This window comes from Lynx canadensis, chromosome B1 (genome assembly GCF_007474595.2).
Source record: "Lynx canadensis isolate LIC74 chromosome B1, mLynCan4.pri.v2, whole genome shotgun sequence".
NCBI lineage: Eukaryota > Metazoa > Chordata > Mammalia > Carnivora > Felidae > Lynx > Lynx canadensis.
The window spans coordinates 112,994,082-113,011,368 of NC_044306.2; the positions used below are offsets into that span (position 1 = coordinate 112,994,082).

The window sequence follows — 17,287 nt, forward strand, 5'->3', positions numbered from 1 at the left end:
GTCTTATTAATTTTATTCAATCAATATTTTTTCCTCTACTTCCCTTGTCTAGAAAAACATCCTGACTCAGTGGGATTACTAAATGTCCAATCCAATCATTACCTCCAAATGGTCCATCATCTGGAAAGCACCCAATATGGAAATACCCAGATCACTTGTCTACCTAAAAATCCTGTGTGTCTCACACAGCCTTCAAGTAATCAAGGCTCAGGGGAAGGGAGAGGGATTTGTAAACCCTGGAGCAAGCTTCTGCCTACTGGAGACCGCTGCTATGTAGAGACCCTGGGTGAAGCCACCATCACCATGTCTGACCAGGAAGCAAAACCTTCAGCTGAGGACTTGGGGGATGAGAAGGAAAGAGAATACATTAAACTCCAAGTCATTGGACAGGAGAGCAGTGAGATCCACTTCAAAGTGAAAGTGACAACGCATCTCAAGAGGCTCAAAGAAGCATACTGTCAAACACAGGGAGTGCCAGTAAATTCAGTCAGATTTCTCTTTGCAGGACAGAGAATTGCTGGGAATCACACTCCAAAAAAACTGGGAATGAAGGAAGATGTGATTGAAGTTCATCAGGAACAAACAGGGGGACGTTCAATGATTTATTCTTTTTTTTTTCTTTACTCTCAATCCTTTTTTATTTTTAAAAATGTTTTTTTATAATGTAGGTGTTCAACACAGACTAGAAAACGGGCACCCCATCTCTTTAAAACATCTGATGATTTGAATTCTCGTGTCCATGATTCATTTCCACTTGTTTTCGTTGTGCTGATTTTTGGTGATCAAACTTCAGCCCCCTTCATATTGCACTCTCCTTTTTAAAAATTACATGTGAGCACAGAAAGGCCACCTTTTCCGGGTCTGTGTATTTTCAGGCTTGCGATAAATAAGATCGAAAAATGAGGGTTTTCATAATAACTTTCCAATCGACCCTGAAGTTCCCACATCTGATTGCTTCACTCCTGGACTATGACTGTGGGTGATGGAAGTTTTTCAGAAAACTGAACTGTGAAAAAATGACCTTTCCTTAACTTGAAGCTCCTTTTAAAATGTGAGGGTCTGAACCAAAAGAAGAGAAACATCAGGGGCACCTCGGTGACTCAGTTGGTTAAGCTTTAGACTTTGGCTCAGGGCATGATCTCACAGTTCATGAATTCAAGCCCCACATCAGGCTCTCTGTTCTCAGCCCAGAGCCTACTTCAAATTTCTGTCGCCCTCTCTCTACCCTTCTCCTGTCCATGCTCTCTCTCTCTCTCTCTCAAAAATAAATAAACATTAAAAAAAAGAGAGAAGAAAAATATCAGACTGGAGTCAAGACGTCTGTCAAGAGACAGTGAAAGTGAAGACTAACTCCAAAGATGGCTTCACTGAAGAAAAAGCATTTTAAGATAAAAGAAAAATCTTGTCAGAAGATCCCAGAAAAGTCCTAATTTTCATTAGCAGTTAATAAATTTACTCATGCAGAAGTGTATTCAACAGAACCCTGCTCTTTTTTAATTTTATTTGTACTTTTTGGCCGGGGATGTGGGTTTCCAATGGACATTGTCTGTACCACCTTCATTAAAATAAACAAACGATTTGTAAAAGCCATAAAAACAAACAAAAACAAAGACCAAACACAAAACCAAAAATCAAGGCTTATTCCCTGCAACTTCTTTTACCTCATCTCTCCAAGACATATTGAACTCAAGGGCAGACCCAGCTCTGGTGAGGGAACCCTTTTTAAGGGGAAAAAAAAAATGATCCAAAAGGAAATATTTATTTCACATAAAAAAAGAAATCACAGCAAATATCGAAACCTGGACATGCAGGTCCCCATCCTGGACCTCTTAGTAGGCAAATAAGCAGAAATGTTGACACAGAAATGGCTCCAGATCTCAACCTGGCCATCCTTTCCACCTAAAGCCTCCACAACCTGCAGCAACTCCTAGAACTCATCAGGGACTGTTCAGGTAAGAGAACCTGATGACGCAACTTGACTAGCTTTCCAGTGAACTCCACTCTCCTTGAACTTTAAGTTCCAGCAAGCTAACCAGTGTTTCAAACACACCCCATCCCCTGTGCTGCCTTTTTTGCCTTTGCTCGTGCATGAAATGCACTTGTCTGTTCCATGCTCTGGACAGCCTTCATCCTTCCATCTTGCCTAAATCATTTTAATTTATTGTTCAACATCTAGCTCAGGTGTTACCTGATTCTTCCAACCTGGGTGACTCCTCTTCTCAGGGTTCTTTTAATTCCAAGTGGAACTCTTTCCAAATATTTGCAAGGCCCAGGGCAAAAATTCAACCGGAAGCCCTCTTGTTCCCTATCCAAATATTTGAAAGTTACAAACCCAGCTGACAAACTGTTAAATAAGATATATTCTTTCCTCCTGCCCTGAGAAATATATCTTCTGGATGGCTGAGTTCAAGGTTAGAATGCTTGAACTCCTGGCAGGTCAAGGCCAGAACCGGACACACTGGGAGAGCTGGCCCCAGCCCCACCACCACATTGACCTCTCTGCATAACCAGCTCCCTCCCCAAACGTCCTTCCACGCTGCAATAGCTTCCACATATACACACACACATGTGGACTGCCAGCCCCGTCCAAGCTCCATCTTTTACCCTGCAAACAGCTACCCCAGGACCGTCCCTCAGGCCAAGGTGTATGCATACATACCTGCGGCACAGCCCAGAAAATGGACTTAGGACAAAGGACAGTGCAGACAATTCCAAGCCCAGTGCATGATCCAGACAGGGAGACAAACTCTGGGTTGATTACATTCACTTGGCTCTCCAAACTCTCCCACCTATGGGAAGGGCCATAGCCAAAGCAGAGACCAGAGTGAGGCTTTCTAGAGCACACACAGGCCAGGGCTGGAGCCCCTCTTGTCTGAGTCTCAGGGAGATACTGTTTAAGTGAATGATAGATACATCTGCCCGTTAGACTGTGAGCTCTTTATGAGCAACGGCTGCTTCTTAATCCATTGTTGCCAACAAACTATCAATGCCTGAAAATAAAATGATAGAATAAATGGATGAAAAAGGAAGCACAGCATACATCTGGGCCTGGAAAGCCTATAAAATCATGATTCTTGGGATGTTTTTGTTCCACATAACGATCTCCACCAGGCTTCCTAACTGATCTCTACGTTCTATTCGCAGAGAAAACGCTTCCCAGCAAGAGGCGTGGCTTCTTTAATTAAGCACAGTGCGCTAGAATGACAAGTAAAAATACAGTGATTTAAAATATTTAGGTGGTGCTCAGGAATATGCCCGTTTACGAGTCTGCCATGAGTCTGCCATACACTGACCAGGATTTGCAAATACAAATACTGGTTGAGGCAACACCAAGAACCATCTTCAGAATGAAGTTCAGTTGTCACCGATAAATACAACTGCCTGGGAGCAGATTCCTCCCTGATTCTGCACTGAGACTCTGAGTGCTGTAAGCACAGGGGAGGGGAGAATAAAAAATGGTAAAAATAAGAGATAATAAAGTCACATAACTTTTTTTAAAAAATGAATGCAGGGGCACCTGAGTAGCTCAGTCAGTTAAGCTCGGGCCATGATCTGAAGGCTGGGGAGTTCGAGCCCTGCGTGGGGCTCTGTGCTGACATCTCAGAGCCTGGAGCCTGCTTCAGATTCTATGTCTCTCTCTCTCTCTGCCCCTCCCCTGCTCATGCTCTGTCTGTCTCTCTCTCTCTCTGTCTCAAAAATAAAGAAATTAAAAAAAAAAAAACGGATGTATAGTGCCTAACACACTAACTTGCACAAAGTAACTGTGCAATATGTAGTACCTTCAAAGAGGAAAATGACTTTGAAAAGGTTCAGTCCCACCCAGTGTGGGTCCTGTTTCTCTTCGGCTGGGCAAAGGCAAAGAGAAACTGTGCAGTGAAGTATCTCTGTCGTGCACAGCTGCAATTTCGGCTGTCACATCTCAAAAAATTCAAGGAGCATTTTTTAAAACATGTTATTGTTATGAAAGAATTTTGCTCCCAGAGAATTCATTAATCAAAGTATCGCTGCAAGCCCTGTACAAAGTCTGGGATGTTTCCTTTTTCATTCAGTTTACAGAGGAATGGGCTGCAACACTGGGTGATGGAGTAGAAAGAAAAGGGACGTTGGAATCAAACTCTGGCTTTGAAGAAGATCTTACACCTTGGAAACGTTACTTAGTTTACATTTGCTTTGATTTTCTCCACTCTAAATTGTAGTTAATGATACAATTGTTTGTTTCAGAACTGTTCTTTGAAGTTTAAATGTAGTGGTTTATGTGAGGCACCTTCATAGTGCCTTACACTGAGGATGTTTGATAAATGTAAATAAGTTGTGTCTAAAATACAATAGTCGTTCGTAGGGGCACCTGGGTGGCTCAGCCGATTGGGTATCAGGCTTCGGCTCAGGTCATGATCTCATGGTTCGTGGGTTCAAGCCCCATGTCGGACTCTGTGCTGACAGCTCAGAGCCTGGAGCCTGCTTCCGATTCTGTGTCTCCCTCTCTCTTTGCTCCTCTCCCACTCATCTCTGTCTCTCTCTGTCTGAAAAATAAAATAAAACTTTAAAAAATTAAAAAAAAAAAAACAATAGTCAGTGTATGGCATGTCACCCAGGACAAAGATACATTAAAATCAACCATTGCCAACTTGACTTTCTAGTCAACAATCAACTAGGTTTTCATGTACTGGTGTGACTGTTGCTCTCACCAGGTATACTTGTTTAATCATGATGTATGTCTTATTAAGTCTTACTTTGTAGTCTGTAAAACCCTGGATTTTTCACATAAAATTAAGTACGTATACCATTGGTTCATATGTCAGACTGCTTCAATTACTTGACATAAATTATCACATTTAATTGCACATACCAAAAGCAACAAATAAATGCTTGTGTAAATTGGATTTAATTTGGACTTTGATTTGCTTTTGACTTAACTTTGATTTTTTTTCACTAATATTAGCATTATTTGCTAGGCTCCTATTAGATATTGAATGAATCCATTCTTCTGGACTTAGATTTTGCTTGAAGAATACTGAGTGCGTGTGTGTGTGTGTGTGTGTGTGTGTGTGTGTGTTTTAATAATTCTCAAACCAAAAACTAAAATGTCAGACATGGGAAACTTCACAACAACCTTATTTTCGAAAATTGCCTGAAAATTTGTGACAGTTGTCCTCACATATAAAAGCAATTTTCCTAATGCCATTGTTGCCATTAATGATGATGTGTACCAGTGGCCTCAATGAATCCAGCATCAGAGCTCTTGACTGACTTTTGAAATTCTTATTCGTATTTTTATTAACACTCCATATAATGTCTTTTCATTTTCTCAGACTCCACACCCAGAAATGCCTCCTTATATCTGTGTCTGTGTCATAAAATGCACCTAAACCTGGAAGTTAGTGAAAAAGGACAATAAATTAGAAATCTAGAAGCCCAGGAGGACTCTTAGACTTACCACTAATACCAAATGAATAATTAACCCTTCTGACAATATTTTTAAAGATAATATATTAAAATTGCAACCATTTACATTTGTATAATAATATGTTGCCTTTAACAAGATTTTAATACATAACATATCTAATTGAAGCCAAAACAAAACAAAACAAAAAACAAAAAACCCATGAGTAAAACGATGGGAATTTCTGTCCCTGTTTTCAAGAAGTACTAACAATAACAGGTACTAACGACAGGTTTTTCCTCACTGAGCGCACAGGCTTTGATTTATGCTTCATATAATTGGGCTTGTGCTTTATTTCTTAAGTCCTAAATGGTTAAATCTTTACCTCAGCTGGAAAAGTCCATTCTATAGGCTTTCACCCCTGGAATGATCTGGCTATTGGTGTTATTTCTCAGAAGAGTTGGGTCAAATTATTGGAAACCATTAAATTAAATGATGTTTAAGTACCTTCAAATTACTTAGACAATCAGCTCTATATAAATATGAGACATCGTCGATTCTTATCTTCTTAAAGGCGTCCTCCATGGGCAGAGATAAGAGGAGAAATATTTTCCACTATAATCTCCTTAAAGATTAACGAGTCAATGCAGTTGGAAATGTCCCATAACTCCCTCCACTTTTTATAGCATAAATGTGTCAAGAGCAAACACTGAGGTGTCTCCTTTGGTGTCCATGACTCTGTGTCGGCTAAAAAGCTACAATTTCTGCTCTTTCAATTAAAAGTTTATTTTTGATTTTTGTCGTTGTTGTTAAAGGTATCCCAGAAAATAATATCTGTGAGCAACACAGAGTGTAATAGTATTTCTGTGAAGTCAATCAGGAAATCTTGACTACAGAGTCCCAGGAAATGCTGAGTTGAATTATCCTGGGCCATTAGTAACCATGCCGAATGTAAAAGCTGCACTGCTCCTGAGAGCCGTTATCCCCGTCGCTATTATATGACCTTTACTGCAGTCCTTTCCTGCCTCACACTTCCATTTCTTTATCCACAAAATGAGGAGCCTGGACTGTAATATATTTAAAACTCTAACACCCAGGGATTGATTCTTTCTGGAAAACAAAATAATAAATTGTTATTCCAAGCTTCGCTAGCTCTGCTGGCTTGCCCTCATTTGCCTGAAATTCCATCATACAACACATAGTTTCTGGTTTCAAGTATTCACAAGATACGTAGTACATTTAATGTTGGCCGTCCTACTCAAACTTGTAAACTAATCTAGCATCTTTCTGAACAGGTAAGCAAACAAACGGATATTCAGATAACATAGCAATTAAGTATTCTTGTCTGAATTATGCAACTATGCTTGTGGGACAAGAATAGAAAGGAATTTTTATAGCACATGAAAATAATTTATAAGGAAAGAATAAAATCACATTAAAAAATTCTTAACTGTTTTAGTTTCCCAACTGTATATTATTGATGTAGAGTTCTAAATTATATAGTACTGGTTTTTAAAATAGTGTATATCTCAAAGTATTAAATTATAATTCATTTAAAAAATTTAAGCCCAATTCTCCCAATATTCTGATTGAACATACTGTCAGATGCAGGTAGTTACGAGTAGCAAATACATCATGATAGAAACTCCAGAAAAATTGTATCTGCTTCTATCTACAGGTCTTTCAATCAAGCCACAAGTTGCATGAATTGAATTAAAAAATGAGGATATTTGCTCTTATTTAATATAAATGATCTCTAAATATGGACATCAAAAGAATAACCAACTGAAAAATAAGCTGAATATCTATTAAGAAATGAGAGTATTTTACATAAAGCTGTAGTTCTAGAATATTAACTTTTATACTTTCTATACTTTGATATAATACTGTGTTAATTACATAGATGAAAACAATATTTCATGTGTTTTGCTTAGAAGAATAATGTTTCTTAAGTTCTAAAATAAGATGTGAAAGCTCTTGTTTCTATTTTGTTCCATCCGCTTATGTTTTTGTTTTTGTTTTTTGGGTTTTTTTTTTGTTTTTGTTTTTTCTCTTAAGATTGGGTAATGTGGGCCTCACCACAGCCTTTCATTTAAAGTTTGGAAAAACTCTGGATTCTTTCTTTATCAGCAAATAAAGATAAGAGTAGCATGCTAAAAATGCCAATTTTGCTTCTTGTCTTGAAAGGTGATAATGCGCTTTCCAAAGCAAATTTTCTTTTCTAACTCCAAAGACTCAGTAATATCACCTTAATAATCTTTTCATCTTGAATAGCACGATTCTTTGAAAATATTAATTACTGAACCATTCCTGATATCACTTTGAAATTATGTGATGCCACTTGTAACGCTTTACCACATTCAAAATGTTGTATGAAGAGAAATCAATATTATTAGAGGGCTATTGACCAAGAAAGATTTTTCAGAAACACCACTATTCTAAGCATAAGTGAGTACAACAAGCTTGAACACTAATTAGGTACTGAAAACAACAAGCTCTGTTTGGGTGAAGAAATGTGTCATTAGTCATAGGTCCTATGAGTGGAAAAATTTTAAGATACTTGAATCATGATATTTAAAAATAAATGCAGCTATCTATAATAAGTCCTTCATTCTAATCAGTTTTTTTGGTACACTTAATTGATGCATTCTTGGAGCAAAGAACTACATAATGGAACGAGATGATTAAAAATGAGTAACGTGTTTATTTTAAAACCCAACCATTACTACTAACGTAAAAAGAGTAACTGATCTTAAATCATAAGCATTGTATTGTAAATAACATAAGAGTTTTGACTGTTCATTTATGTTTCAGAACCCTAACAGCATTGTCTCACTTATTTGTAATCCATCAACCCAGGTGACAAATAGTCTTCTATATTTATCCACTCAGAATATACAAGAAGCATACTGTATTAGCAGCTGAAACTACAAACGCTAATGTCAATCAAACAGTCTGGCCGGGTCCCATATTTCTTGTCACCAAGAGGCTTAAAGCAAAGAATCTGTGCCTAATTCTTTTAAACCTTATAGGTCAAAAGGTTTTAAAATTATTTTTGACACCATTTCTTTGCTTTGTCAACAGGCCTGAGTACTTTTTAGCTCGTAAAGGATATAAAAAATGACTCATTCTAACTTTGCAAATTTATGGGTTTTAAGACATCGCTTTTCACAGTAACATAATTCTGCAGGCAGATTACATGAATTCTATGCCTCAGAAAGATGTTGATATACTTTTGAAAACTATGTCTTAAAAGCTTGTCTGCATGGTACCAAGAACTGGACCAAACAGCCCATGGGGCCTCAGATGTGTCTTTGGCTCTGAAGTGGGTATGGCACCAGGGCAGGTGGTCCATACCTAGTTTAGCGAATTACAGCTTCTAGAGGCACTATCAATTCCTTGTGGCCTTACTGAATCCCAAAGGGGAATATTTTAGCAGTTCTTTTGAACCGACTCCTCATGGCTCAAATCACATGAGTTCAGGTAGCTTCTGACTCACACACACACACACACACACACACACACACACACACAGAATCACTCTCTCCTTGTATAAGGGACATTTGAGCACACGTATTTCTCCTTTCAGCTCTTGTTCCTCCTTACTTGTCTGGTATTCAAGCTACTTCAGGGTACTTTCTGGTCTTTTCTGTTGCCATTCCCATCTTGCTTCACATCTCAAATGTCTCCTCCTTTTATTTCTAAGAACTGGGTTGTATCATTGGAGTCTCCCATCCAAGTACACTTGTCTCAGTTCGATCCTCGACACCGCTGTTGAGGTCGTTTTTCTACTCAAAAGTCCCTTTTGTTGATATAGCCCAGGCAGGAGTCTTAAATGTTGTCAGTGCACCACTCCTAAGAAGCAAAGCGAGTCCTGTCTCCCTTTGTCTAACCTTCTTACTCTGCTATCGATAAGCCATCTTCATGACCACATCCCTTACAGCTGATGCATTCCTTCTCTGCAAACTTAATGACTCCACTCCCTTCTTAAAAGTCTCTCTTTTCAGGAAGTTTTCCTGACAGACTGAGAGGCATGACAAGCTCCTCCTGGCCTCACCCTGACTAAACATGAAATAGTCTCCACAGTTTCCCAGTTACCACCCAAGGGTGATACGCAATGCTAAGATGTGAGGTTCTATTTCATCTTTTTATTGTCTCTGCATGTCCTTATATTGCAGGGTGTGTTGACTCTTTATGTCAGTGTGTGGGGATGTAGTTAGGGAGCAACTGGGAGTTCTAGAAGTTACACGTGATACAGCAATGCATCACATCCAATAGCTGCGCCATTAACATTGGTATGATGGTGTTGATGGGTGCTTACATCTACAAGGTTTCTTCAAACTCCATCTGACTTGAGGAGGATTATTCCTCCTTTTTTCCATTTATTAGGAGGCCCAGGGTTACCAGCTGGTTAATAAAGAGGAAGTGATTCAGAAAAGGGTGATTGTAATATTCATTTATGCACATAAACATGAGAAAAGGATATTAAAATTACATTATATATACTAAAATTTAAAAATACATTTAAATATATAATTACACTATAATTAAAATAAATATATAAACATATTATTGCACAAATATATATATGTATATATATATACATATATATATTTATAATACAATACAAAAAAAACTCAAAAGAATTACACAATTAAGTACCATCTCTGGAGAGGAGAAAACATCTTATGGTTGTCTTCAAATTCTTTTCCTTGGATCACACTGCCAACATTTAGAAAAATAATCACTACTATAGTAATAGATGCTTTACTATGAATGTTGCATCCAAAAGAATGCCATCTTCAATAAAAATTGGCTTACAGAATCTATTGCATAAAGATTCCCCAAATCTCATTTTCTTTTTGTTTTACACATAGGTAACAGTGGTCTATACTAAGCCATAGCTTAGTTTGTAGTTATTGTGAATTTGTTATAAAGCAAAGGATTTTGTGGTCTTTAAGTTTCACCATATTATATCCAAATGGCATTTTGCAAGCTACTCATTTATAAATTTGGGCTATAATTTCTATTGTAAATAAATAATAATAAACATATTGTCCTAAAATGTTTTTCAATCTGACTAACTCTCCAATGTATTTGATTTTATTTTACATATGAAAAGAAGATTATAAAAAAGGAATATTACAATTACCCATCTGTATACTATATTATGATAATTTAGAGTTGGGTGGTAAATCTTATCTGAGTTTGCCAACAAGCTATCTTTAGTAATTTTGTTTCTATAATTTTACTTCTAGAGCCTAAAATCTTAAGTGATTTTTTTTCCCTAGGCATTTTTCTTTTTATTTCCTTTCCTAGATGTTAAAAGAAAAAAGGAAGAAAGAGAAAACAAAAGCACTCTATGCCTAAAAAACTTGAAGTAAGCTCTCTTCCTAAACCTATAATAAAAGGCATGATTTTCACATTTGCAAATAATTTTACAGTAGACAGTTCTATCACATTACTTGGAATAACACAAAACAGGGACTTCAGCAGAAAAGGTCTGTAGAACCATTACACATAGAAACATAAGGCCATTGTCTTATGAAAATTAATCTGCTTTTAAGAAATTTCCTGAGTAAGAATGTTTGCTATGTAATGCTTAGAACATTTAGTGATATGCATGTAAGCACTAAAAACTAGGCCCCCCAAATCTAAAGTTTAGAGTAAATCTATAAATGGCTATGATGAGGCTTCCTTGACTTTAGGGTGTCTCATATCTGTAGGACTCCATGCCCAATGACATTATGATACGGTTAGTGGGAACCTTTACAAGGCCATGCCTCGTACTAAATTGCACCCTAGAGAGAATAGTATTATGATGAGGCTCTGGTGAAAAAAAAAAAATGATTTGCCATTTTGCACGGATAGATTTCCATGCGGTGGAACCTCATTGCTAGGTAAAGGTCTGGTGGTGTGTGAATCCTGGTGAAACAGCTTCCCTCTCTCCCTCTCACCTTTCAGTTTTCAGTCACCCTGCTTTAAAAAGAAGTTAAGAGTTGGGTTTAAAAACACTGTTTCTAATATAGATTCAAGGTTTCCTTTCTTTTAAAAAAAATTATAATACAGTATTTGTAATCTTCCACAGTAACGAAACTGAGATTACTGCCTTTGAACACAAGTCCCCATTGTGTCTTGGGCAGAGAAAAAACTCTATAAATACAGAATTTTTTAAAGGGAGATAGGTAACTGTGAAATAGTAAGCCAATAAATAGAATGCAATCATAATTTACCATGCTAAAATTTGCCACTACTATATATGGGTAATATACAACTAGTGATAAGTAACATACAGCTCTCATGAAAAAGTATTAGCCTTTTTTCCTTCACAGCAACTGCATGATTCATTTTATTCTCTGTATGCATTTATATGATGAATTCTTATTGCAGAGTATGAGAAGTTTGATATTCCCCTTATAAGACGTCCAGAAAAGAAACTTGCTAAAGTAAAGTGTTCTTTGGACAGTTTTTTTTTTTTACCCCCCTTCTAACTTTTTTATTTGGTTGTCATCCGGCTGTAAGCTAACCCAAGGATAAAAAAGTTTCTTGCGAGAACCCGAAAGGACGGCTCTGACAGCTAGGAGCACAGAGTTGTAAGTTATCACATACTTTGCCGAGTAGGCCGTCTCTTAGCCCATAGCTGATGAAATGCCATCGTGCAGTGAGAGTCGGTGGGTTCCCTCGCCGTAGATTACACTGCACTGATTCTGTTTTGCTTTTGGTCAAATGCCAAAGTAATGCATCTCGCAACAAGAAAGCAGTGCCGCTAATTAAAACAACATAGTCAATCCTAACATATGCAAAAGGAAATAAATATTTAAATAAACATGGATTTGATAAAGATCGTCATGATTAAAATTATACAAAGCAAAATGAAGGCCTTATAAGAATAATGAATTCTCTCCCCAAAATCTCCCATCTTAACTCGGTTGAGAAGGTATTTAACTAACAGAATATTTAAAGGTAAATAAGACAGTAAATATGAAATAACAAAGTAGACAAAATAAAATAAAGTATTCATATAATGAAGTCATTTTTGTCTTAAAATACGGCTCACTGACAGTCTTTTAAATATCTTTCCTCTGAAATTTAGAGTATAATTTTTTATTTTACATATGTGAAATTATGGTCTAATTAATTATGAGATCATACATTTGTGAAGTTCTATTTTAGTTTATTCAACATAGGTACAGAGGACTGTGCCAGGATGGAGTTAAAAGGACGAATAATGCAAACACTTTCCCTTCCCTTAATAGAGCCTAATAGTTCGGTGAAGGCCAGTGGTGCAATGAGAGAAACAGAAAGAGAATAAATAAACAAATGAATAGGGAAGAAAACTATCAAATGTGATTGAAGAAAGTTTACTGTACTTGCAATAGATAATGTTGGAAGAAACCTACTTCAGACAGGGTGATCAGGAAAGTTTCAATAAGAGGTAACATCAAAGCTGAGCCCTGAAGGATGCGGAGGATATGGTCACACAAAGGATAAGAGAGAGGGGCGCCTGGGTGGCTTAATTGGTTAAGCATCCAACTCTTGATTTCAGCTCAGGTCATGATCTCGAAGTTCATGAGTTCCAGCCTTGCATCAGGTTCTGTGCTGACAGTGCAGAGGCTGCTTGGTATTCTCTCTCTCTCTCTCTCTCTCTCTCTGCTCCTCCCTTGCCCCCGCATGCGCTCTCTCTCTCTCTCTCTCTCAAAATAAATAAATAAACTTTAAAAAAAGAAAGGATAGGAGAGAAATAAAGTCACAGAGACCAGTGAATGCAGGGCTTCTGAGAGAAGGGCTCAGAGTGGTTTTCCTAGGAACTGAAAAAAGTCACTGGGGATAAATCTGAGAACAGGCCTGGAGAAGGAAAAGGAATTAGATATACAAACTCTGGAAGGAGATAGGACAAGAGTGATAGTAGTAGAAGGAGAGCAGATAGTTCTTAAAGAAATATTTGGAAGTTAGAATTAATAAGATAGGACTGTGCTGTTAAAACCTTAGAGAACTTGGAGATTAGACCCAGAAAGATGAAATGCATTGACAAAGTCATGCAGATAATGACAGTGCTGGCACAAAATCCCAAGTGTCCCAAATCATACCCTTAAATGTCTTGTGTTACACCAACTGTTACATTGTGTTTCCTTCTTACAGTATCTTTATTGCTGTATCATCCTGAGAACTTAATCAAGATACATTTATAAGTGTGCATATTCATATATATATATGAATAAATTGAATATAGGGTTCTAATCTTAACCAATCATAAACTTTTTGTTAACTAAGAAAAGATAGATAGAACTCAGTGACAGCTAATTTTTATTTAAAAAAAATGTCAGTGTTTTGGTCACAGATATATTTGACACTGCAATTGTATACCTCATGTTTCTCAGCAAGAACTCAATGGCAAGACTTCTAGTTGTCCACCAAAAACCCATTTTCCCCTCATCTTGGACACCTAAGTTCCCAGTTATATTACATTTCCCAGGCTCTCCTACAGTTAAACATAGCCATGTACATGGGCGCCTGGGTGGCTCAGTCGGTGAAGCATCCGACTTTTGTAAGCTCAGGTCATGATCCCACAGTTGTGAGATCAAGCCTGTATTGGGCTCCATGCTGAGCATGGAACCTGCTTGGGATTCTCTCTCTCCCTCACTCTCTCTCTGCCCTCCCCCACTCACATGCACATGCACATGCACACTCTCTCTCTTTCTCTCTCAAAATAAATAAATAAATGCTAAAAAAGAGAGAGAGAGAGAGAGAGAATAGCTATGCACAAAATTTTCACCAATAGAATTGAAGAGAAATGATCCGTGTCACTTCTGGAACTAGCCCTTAAGGCATTGAGCTTGCTTCCTCTGTGTTCTTATTCCCCTTGCCAGCAGTCTCAACAGGGATGTGGTGGTGATACAGCATAGTCCCTGCAGATGGTGACAGCAACCTTAAAGCTATCAGAAAAATGACTTTAAGGGAACCTGAGTCCTAGAATGAATATAAGGAGCAGAGCTTCCCAGCCATGTTGGAACTCTTAGGTGAGAAAGAAATAAAATTCCTTATGTTTAAGCCACTGTGTAATAGGATGTCTATATTTCGGCAGCCAAGCTATATCCTAAACAGCAAAGACTCACAAATCTCTGCAAGTTGGAACAATTATACTTTTCATGTTGGAAGCAATCCTGAACCTTAATAAGGGGGAATATGAAGAGTCTTAATTGAGTAGTTCCCTGGCTTTCTATCTGAGTGATATTTTCAGGATGTCTTGTTGGATGGGAGTGGAGGTAATTCTGACACATCCATTCATTCTCTGCTCCAACCCCTAACCCCTGCCCGCCACACACACATACATAAACATTGAGATCCATCGTTCTGTGTGGCTTTCCTAGGCAAAGGAGGTAGTTCTCAAATGGTTTGCCGTAATCCACCTTCTCTCAAAACCATGTGTGCTTCAATCATTCACAGAGCTGAAGGTTGAATGAGAAATAAATATACTTGTTAGGGCAACGCCTGTGAGATAGATCATCGAGCTGTGTAGGCTATGGGACACATTGGGCATACGTTACTGAGAGAAAGGCATAGACTAGCTTCGGTTAGGTGCCAGAACCGTGACTCAAGAGCATATGGGTGAGATCAGTGTAACAAATGATTACGCAGCCACAAGGTGCTGAAGGCAACCAAGTCACCAATGCCCGAATTGTGAATAGACTTCAGTCCCTTCAAAGCTGACAAAAGCTCTACTATTCAAAAGTATGTCAGGAAGAAAGCAACCAACGGTCAGAACCATTGGTTAGGGGTTCAATTCCTGGTTCAGTCAGTTGTGGCCAGCATAACAAGGTCACATGGCAACTTTCACAGCAGAGGACAACCCTGGCTATATTCCTCAGGAGGGTGGTTTTTGAGGTTCAGAGACATTTAGTAATCCACAAACTATCCAAGAGTAGGAACAGTAGCAGTACAGTAGTCTCGATCATAATAATAATAATAGCAAACATTTACTGAGCACTTACCTAGTTCCAGGCACAGTGCCAAATGCTTTATATACACTAATTTAAGCTTTATATGACTTTATTATCCCCATTTCACAGCTGAAGATATTGAAGCTTAGGGACACTAATTGAGAGAACTAGTACCCAAATGGATGGGGTGACTCAAAAGCTTTATATTTAACTGAATTATACTGTGACCTTTATCAAGCCAGAGCATGGTCATACCCATATTTGTGACCCCAAAGCATCTAGCAGATAATGACCTGCATGCCGTCACGAACACACAACGGCCAGTTCATTGCAATAATACATCCAGGGCTTCTGTGGTTCGCTCTCCCTACCGTGACACTTGGAAACAATTTGCAAGGTGTTAAGTGTCAACATGGTAAAACTTTAGTACAGTGTTCCAGACATACTTGTAGATTAGCGTCTTGTTTGCTAATTGGGGCAATGCCCAACTTAAACTGTACAATATGAATGTAAAGAGGATGGCAGCCTCGCGCATGCCCTGAAAGCAAACATCTTCACTCTTCTCCATACGTTTGGATTCCCCTCTCTCTGTCCACGTGGATAACGACGGAAGAGGATGTTTCTGGTTTCCCTCTCTGACCCACTCTACACTCCTATTCACTCCCACATTCAAAAGGATGCATTGCTAATCCAATTGACCAGAGTCTTCTATTCACTAGGTTTACTTACTAATGGAATGGGCAGGGGGACTCTGTCTCAAAAGCAGGAGCTGGGCTGCCCTGGCTTCTTCTTTAACCCTGCACACTGGGGAGCACATCTTCCCTGTTCTCGCCCTTCCCAGGTTCAGCCATGAGGCCACCTTGTCTTTTATGTCTCTGTGGGGTAAGCCGACTTGCTCTTGTGGGCACACCCTTGCCTTTCTGCTCTGTTTAGACCAAGCATGGGATTTTAGCCTTTCATGTCTTCATGCAGGTAGTTCAACACATGGTTTCAGAGTCTATCTTACAGCTGCAAGAAAGCTACAGGCAAACCTGAATGTGTAGGTCCCAGAGTCAATGCAGGAAATCCCAAATCCAGCATTTGGAGAGAGTCCAGAATTTTGTCAGGTAGATAGTACTTGAACATATACTTTAAAGTGGTGCTTTTTTGGGGCGCCTGGGTGATGCAGTGGGTTAAGCGTCCGACTTCAGCCAGGTCACGATCTCGCGGTCCGTGAGTTCGAGCCCCGCGTCGGGCTCTGGGCTGATGGCTCAGAGCCTGGAGCCTGTTTCCGATTCTGTGTCTCCCTCTCTCTCTGCCCCTCCCCCGTTCATGCTCTGTCTCTCTCTGTCCCAAAAATAAATAAACGTTGAAGAAAAAAATTAAAAAAAATAAAATAAAATGGTGCTTTTTTAATATTTGATTCTTTATGTATGGGTCCCCTGAATCAGAACTCCAAGCAGAGACCAGAGAGTATCACTGTAAACCCGAAACAACCTTTATAATTATTAAGGAGTAAGATTTATAGTTTTCCAAGCTGCCAATTCAGAAAAACTTCTGTAATCCTTTGTTATGTTAATTTAGGCCATGTCATCCTCAAAATAAATCCACATGACACTGTTTACTATGGTTGAAATTTCAATTACAAACAAGATACCTAGTCTAGGTAAACTAATATTGCAAATTCTACCACAAACTAAAAAACAGAATTAAGCAAAATCAGTTCTATTCATAGGTCAAATGTGTAAAAGTAGGAGAAGGAAAAAGGGAGGGATGGAGATTTAATTTTCATTCTCTCTAATCCCTAGCTAGCTATTCTGAATCCCAACATCGCTAAATACAACAATACAGCAGGGAGAAGTAATGTTATGGTATGTTTTCTGTTGTTTCCAGAAAACATATATAAATTGAAAATGAAAATTCCAAAAGAATACTAGGTCCCATACCACATGATATTTATTAAGGATATCTTAGGGAAAGTTTGGATATT

At 38.3% G+C, this 17,287-nt stretch overlaps 1 protein-coding gene across 1 annotated transcript; it reads left to right on the forward strand.

Moving 5' to 3' along the window:
- Positions 1-303: 303 nt before the first annotated feature.
- LOC115511560 (small ubiquitin-related modifier 1-like) lies at positions 304-597 on the forward strand (the record flags this gene model as incomplete). Its single annotated transcript, XM_032593041.1, has 1 exon — positions 304-597. A coding segment is annotated over exon 1 (294 nt), but the record flags the coding sequence as incomplete, so codon positions are not given.
- Positions 598-17,287: the final 16,690 nt, after the last annotated feature.